The following is a 7,141-nucleotide window of genomic DNA, read 5'->3' on the forward strand; positions in this document are numbered from 1 at the left end:
TTGTTTCTTGCTCATGTTGTAGCCTATTTTTAAACTTATAAAGTTGAAGTCTGCTCCTGGGGCACAGTAGTCACTGTTGCAAGCTTCTTACTACTCTCAGTTGCACCACTCTCAGCTGTGTTGCATTGCAGCAGTGTTGAGATTCCTGCTGAGCTGAGCAGTACTGAGCCACCCTCCCCTTTCACCCAGGTGAGACAGACCTTTCTTGAAGTCTTCTAAATTATCTCAAGTAAAAGGATTGTGTCTCTTTGTCTTTTGTAGGTTCTGTAGTTCCAGAATCTGTTTAGAGGCTTGATTTAATGTTGTTTTTGAAGGAAACATGGGAAAGCTCAGGCAACTTCCTGGCTTCTCTCCACCATCTTGGCCAACAGACTGAAAATGAATTGGAAACTAAATAATCTCATTCTAAACAATGAGTGGGTCAAACAACAAATCATAGAAACAATCCAAGAGAACGACAGTAATGAGACAACATACCAAAACATACCAAAAAAAAGTTCTTAGATGAAATTTTATATCTCTAAATGATTACATGAGAAGCATTACATGAAAAATAAAGAAAAAGATCAATTATGTGGGCATGCAACTAAAAAAAAACTAGAAAAAGAACAAATTTAAAATCTCCAATTAAATACAACTTTAGAAATTTTAAAAATCAAAGGTGAGAGAAAACTATAGAATTAGTAAATAAAACTAAGAGCTGGTTTTATGGAAAAAATCAATAAAATATATAAACCTTTGGTTAATTTGATAAAAACCAAACAAACAAATTACCAGTATGAAAAATTAAAGGGGTAAATTCATCACCAATGAAGTGGAAATTAAAGCAATAATTAGAAGCTATTTTTCCCAACTGTATGCAAATAAATTTGGCAATCTAAATGAAATGGATAAATATTTACAAAAATATAAATTACCTAGATTAACAGAAGAGGAAATAAAATACCTGAATAGTCCCATTTTTGAAAAGGAAATTGAACAAGACATCAATGAACTCCATAAGAAAAAATCTCTAGGGCCAGATGAGTTTACAAGTGAATTCTACCAAACATTTAAAGAACAATTAATTTCAGTACTATAAAAATTATTTGGAAAAATAGGTGAAGAAGGAGTTCTACCAAATTCCTCTTATGACAAATATGGTGTTGATACCTAAACCAGGCAAAGCCAAAACAGAGAAAGAAAATTATAGAACAATTTCTCTAATAAATATTGATGCAAAAAACTTAAACAAAATATTAGCAAGGAGAATACAGCAATTTATCACCAGGATAATACACTAAGACCAGGTTGGATTTATACCAGGAATGCAGGGCTGGTTCAACACTAGAAAAATTATCAACATAATCAACCACATCAATAACAAAACTAACCAAAAAATCATGCAATTATCTCAATAGCTGCAGAAAAGGCTTTTGACAAAATACAGCACTATTAAAAACACCAGAGAGGGGGCAGGTAGGTGGCACAGCGGATAAAGCACCAGCCCTGGATTCAGGAGGACTTGAGTTCAAATCCGGTCTGGGCAAGTCACTTAACCCTCATTGCTCCGCAAAACAAACAAACAAACAAACAAACAAAACACCAGAGAGCATAGGAATAAATGGAGCTGTCCTCAAAATGATAAGCAACAAACATTATATGTAATGGGGATAACTTAGAGGCACTCCCAATAAGATCAGGAAACAGGGATGTCCATTATTACCTCTATTATTTAATATTGTACTAGAAACCTGGAAGGACTTATATGAACTGATGCTGAGTGAGATGAGCAGAACCAGGAGAATATTGTACGCAGTATCAACAACATTGTGTGTTGATCAACTGTGATGGACTTGACTCTTCTCAGCATTACAATGGTCCAAGATAGTCCAAAGGACTCATGATGGAAAATGCTCTCCAAATCCAGAAAAAAAGAACTATGGAATCTAGATGCAGATTGAACCATACTATTTCTATTTTGTTTTTGTTTTTTGAGGTTTTTCCTTTTTGCTCTGATTCTTCTTTTTAACAGCATGACCAATGCAGAAATATGTTTAATGTGATTGTACATATATAACCTATATCAGATTGCTTGCTGTCTTGGGGAGGGGGGAGGGAAGGGAGGGAGGGAGAAAAAATTGAAACTAGAAATCTTATAAAAACAAATGTTGAAAACTATATTTCCATGTAAATGGAAAACAATAAAATACTTTTATGATTAAAAAAGAAAATCATAAGAAAAAAATTTCTGAATGAACTCAGACAAGCTGGTAATCTTTGAAACAAACACTGGATTAATTAAATAACTTTTTAAAAGCAGACAGTAGAGACTGATGATTTCTCATATAATTTTTTTGTTCTGCTTCCTAGATTGAAATGTTCTTCTTTTGTAGTTATCATTAAATTCAGGATAAAAAAATAAAATTTAATTAAAGAACAAGATGCCAAGCATAACTAAAAGTCTAGCAATTCCTTGGTCTGAGACTGACTCTGCCATTAACTTTGAGGTATACACTTTATATCATCAAATAAATCTTTGTACTGTACAAAAATATATCTTATACAAAGAAACAAACAAATCCAAACCCTTATGGTCTCTACAATTCAGTACTTTGTTTGCAAATGTATTTAGCTACAGCAACTAATAATGATGATAATAATTATTATTTTATAGTGTTTTCATCACATTTTACAAATATTTTATCTTCACAACAGTTTTGGAAAGTATGTGTTATTATGAACTCTATTTTACAGATGTAAAGACTGAAGCTGACAGATATGCCCAGGGTCACACAGCTATTAAGTATCTGAGGCTGTGTTGAACTCATATTTTCTTAACTCTAGGTCCAGTATTCTATCCACTACCTAGTATAATTTAGGTATTTAAATATGTCACTTCTTATAAAAGTTTTCAATTTAATTATTCCCTTCATATTGTCCTCCAAACTAGTCAACAGCTTATTACCCAATAGAAGATAATTTAACTTTTGCTTCAGAATTTCAGTAACATCATCAATTTATTAATATTTTCTGATGATCTCAATTCATTTACCCCCATTTTTACCTCCAACCCCATAAGTGTATCTCTGTTCATTATCTTTTCTTCACTAACTCCTGCAGATTCTTTCTTTCTATTTGTTCTATAAAACAAAGTTGACTATAATAAAAAATAAGTTTTTTCCACCTTGTACATGTTATCCCTCATTTAAAACCCTCAAATGGCTAAAAGCACCTTCTGTTTAGTTAAAAATACACAAATCATGGCTTTAAGGGTACTTATACTTAAATAGCTATAGCAGACTGAGCACTGGATTTAGAGTCAGGACACCTAAGGAATAAATCCTGTCTCTAAATCTTGTTAGTTGTGTGAAAATGGGAAATTCATAAATCTCAGTTTCCTCATCTGTAAAAAACACATTAACTATCTTCCTCCCAGGGTTCTGGTAAGAAAGTGTTTTGTAAACCTGAGTGCTGTGTAAATATATTTATTATTTTGCTTGTCTTCATTCCTTTATCTCAGCACAAAAATCTCATAATTCCTTTTATCCATTTCTACCATACTCAGTTACCACATATGCCAGGTTCAGAGTACATACATATTTGTATCATCCTCAACAATAATACTCAATGGAGGGAGCCAAGATGGCCAAGCATAGGGAGGGAACAATTCAGCTGAACTTTCCAAAATTCCCCTCAAAACAACTTTTTTTTTTTTTTGGTGAGGCAATTGGGGTTAAGTGACTTGCCCAGGGTCACACAGCTAGTAAGTGTTGTCTGAGGCCGGATTTGAACTCAGGTCCTCCTGAATCCAGGGCCGGTACTTTATCCACTGCACCACCTAGCTGCCCCCAGTAAGGATTTTTTTTTTTTTTAAGATAGGCAATTGGGGTTAAGCAACTTGCCCAGGGTCACACAGCTAGTAAGTGTTAAGTGTCTGAGGCTGGATTTGAACTCAGATACTCCTGATTCCAGGGCCGATGCTCTATCCACTGCGCCACCTAGCTGCCCCCCCCAGTAAGGATTTTAAAAAATAGATTATGTTAATTCAAGATTTTTAGCCCTCTAAGGCTGTGACTGAAGTCCCAAGTGCCTACTCAGGGCAGCAAACCCCTCTCACTCTTGCAGTGAGGAAGTTATTTTTTGTTGTTGTTTTTTGTTTTTTTGCAGGGCAATGAGGGTTAAGTGACTTGCCCAGGGTCACACAGCTAGTAAGTGTCAAGTGTCTGAGGCCAGATTTGAACTCAGGTACTCCTGAATCCAGGGCCGGTGCTTTACCACTGCGCCATCTAGCTGCCCCGAGGAAGTTATTTTTGTCTATAAAATACATTAGAAAGAGAATTTGCTCTAGTTAGACTTAGATTAAAATTTCATGTCTGTTGCTTAGACTATAAAATGAAGGAATTGGACTTCAGAGGTTCTTTCCAACTCCAGATCTATGACCTTTGAGACTGATTTCTATTTGTAATCTTTCAAATTCTCATGGTTATCCTTGAGGTTACATGCCATAAGAATTCAGTCGCTAAGCTAGAGAAAAGATAATTATGTTGGGAAGCTTCCCCATCTACACAGTAAATCTTATCCTTTAAGAAAGACTTCCTTCACAAAGAAGCACTTCTGAAAACCACACAAAGAATTCACAAAGCAAAAAACAAAACAAAACACAACAAAAAACAACAAAAAAGGGAGCAGCTAGGTGGCGCAGTGGATAGAGCATCGGCCCTGGATTCAGGAGGACTTGAGTTCAAATGTGACCTCAGACACTTGACACACTAGCTGGGTGACCCTGGGCAAGTCACTTAACCCCCATTGCCCTGCAAAAACAAAAAACAAAACCAAACCAACAAAAAAACCCTTTACAAGTCTAGAGTACAGTATAGTGAATTTTAAAAGAAAGTTGGTTCTAATTAAATGCAGAACTTCTTGTTTAGTAAACATTTATGTAATGCTGTTTTAGTAAGCACTCATTTCCTATTTTAATTTGTCTTAGAATTCAAGCCCTCTACCAAAGACTCCATTAACACATGACCGACCCAAAGGCTTTTCTTCCTTTGGAAAGAGATGGTAGCTGTATCACTTACCAGTCTTGATGGCAACACATTTTGTGTCAGTTTTTCATAGGCACCCACTTCCTCCCAAGTAGCAAGAAAGGCATGGGTTGGTGTGTAGTTTGCAGCAGTTTTGGGAAACCCAGTATGAATATATCGGGCTGCCTGGCTCAATATCTCCACAGAGTCATCTTCTCTGTAAGAGATCTTTCCCCTCCCACTGCTAGTATCAAGGTCAGATAAGAAGGGGGCAATTGCAGGGAATTCTGTGGGAAAGTCATCATCCACATATTGTATCTCTCTAGGAAAGTCTTGAGTTGAGATGATGCCATTTGTGCCCACCTGGAAGAAAACCAAAAAGCATCTTATAAGGCATTCTGCTATCAGTTATATCAAATTTTAAAGATTTTTAGTTTTTCGAACCTATATGCCCATAGTTCTGCTCATTTTCTCCCCAGTAATTTTCTCCGCATGAGCTGAATGGCTCCTATTCTACCAAATCCAACAGTATGTACTCTCCACTTTCACAGGATGAAAAATACCACCCCTCTATTTTCAGTTTAAGAAGATTTAATTAATCATAACCCCTCACCATGATCAAGAAAGTCATATTTTCTGTCCTAAATAGCCCTGGGTTTGGGGGGGGGGGGGGTTATACCATACTCTCACTCCTTTCCTTATGGGGAAAAAAAATCTCTCCAAGTCTGTGAAAAATCATTCCCATCTCTGAACATGATACACTCCTATCTAAGTCCCTAAGCTAAACCTTCAACATGACTAACATCTGGATTCCCCCCCCCCCTTTTTTTTCTGACTGAAGCAGGTCCAGCTGAAAATCTTGTTCTCTTCTTCTAGGTGTTGGAAGGGGATTGGGGTCAAGTAAAATATCCCTGATAAGAACCATCTCCAAAACCAAGAGCTCCCCTCCTCTCCCCTCCCCTCTAATCTCCTTCCCCCCACCTCCTTCATTCCCCACCTCCCGACCACCCCATCCCCCCTCTTTCTCTCCCCCTCACTCCCTCTCTCCCACTCCGTCTCCGACTCTCTCTCCCTCTTTTGGCAGAGGGGAAAGAAAGGAAAGTTTCTAAAGGGTCCCTAACTAACGTGAAAGGAGGTTGAACAACTTACATAGAGGCTACCGAACTGAGCTTCATAGAATCGTAGGGGTCTCTTCAGCTTTACCAGGGCTGAGGTTTCATCATCCCCTTCCTGCAGGAATTGGTCCCCCCGGGCTTCACCATACGGAAAGAGTTCCTGTGGGTGGAGGGCTGAGACCAAAGGTAGTAGCCATTGTAAATGAAACAGGAGCAGCAACAGCTGCCTCTTTTGACCCGTATCCCTTTCTCCCTTCATGGTTTGCCAGCGGGATTGCTTCAAGGGCAGAGCGCGACCGCCATCCACACCCCAAAACAGACAGCCCAGAATCGGGGGCTCTGAACATCCGACCAAAGATTCCCTGCTGGCACTCTAAGCCCAGGGTGGGACTCCAAGTCTTTTCTAGAGTCCTGACTGGTTATGGCGGTCGAGACAGAAACCAATCAGAGGAGCTACAGAGTCTGAGAAAGTTCAATAGTGGTGGCAGAAGCAGCATCTGGTTCTCGTTAAAAGTTTTTCTAGGCTGAGGCCCTACTGTACTGCATTAGTGGTGGAGGCGGCGGAAGGAGATTCTAAGCTAAAAGCCTCGGGTTACTGCAACTTCTTATTCTTGGGGCACTTTCTCTTCCTATACATTGGGTGAATCGTTCGGGGTCGTCCCAGCTCCCAAATGCCTTGTCGGACTGGCTGCCAACCTACCATTTCCATTCCTTTCACCAAACAAACGGCCCCCAGTTCCCAAAGGCAATACTAAGGAGAGGACATGACTTCATGCTTGGCCTGGTTAGGGGTAGGAGTGGGGGGTGGGGAAATGCCTGGAAGCAGCGCCTTCCAATTTGTGGCCACTGCTAGAGTCCTGCTGTAGAGACCTGTGTTCTACTTGGATGGAGTTCTGGTAGTGTGCATGTTGTGGATCACTTTTGTTTCTAACTCTTAAATAAGAGTTCCTGGGAGCAGAGAGCCCTCCTTAGCTATTGTTTAAACTGTTCCCCAGGAAACCATCCACTAGAAAAAAGAAA

At 38.7% G+C, this 7,141-nt stretch overlaps 1 protein-coding gene across 3 annotated transcripts in view; it reads right to left on the reverse strand.

Moving 5' to 3' along the window:
- Positions 1–6,792, reverse strand: part of NID2 (nidogen 2) — a 74,842-nt gene extending 68,050 nt beyond the window's left edge. For all 3 annotated transcript variants that reach the window (XM_043983497.1, XM_043983495.1, XM_043983496.1), the window contains exons 1-2: positions 6,156–6,792; positions 5,061–5,369 (exon numbers count right to left, since the gene is read on the reverse strand). In XM_043983497.1, the coding sequence (XP_043839432.1) occupies positions 5,061–5,369; positions 6,156–6,380 (534 nt within the window). In that variant the 5' untranslated portion in view covers positions 6,381–6,792. The remainder of the gene's footprint in view (positions 1–5,060; positions 5,370–6,155) is intronic.
- Between the last annotated feature and the right edge of the window lie 349 nt (positions 6,793–7,141).

The sequence above is a fragment of the Dromiciops gliroides genome, chromosome 2 (assembly GCF_019393635.1).
Source record: "Dromiciops gliroides isolate mDroGli1 chromosome 2, mDroGli1.pri, whole genome shotgun sequence".
NCBI classification, from domain to species: Eukaryota; Metazoa; Chordata; class Mammalia; order Microbiotheria; family Microbiotheriidae; genus Dromiciops; species Dromiciops gliroides.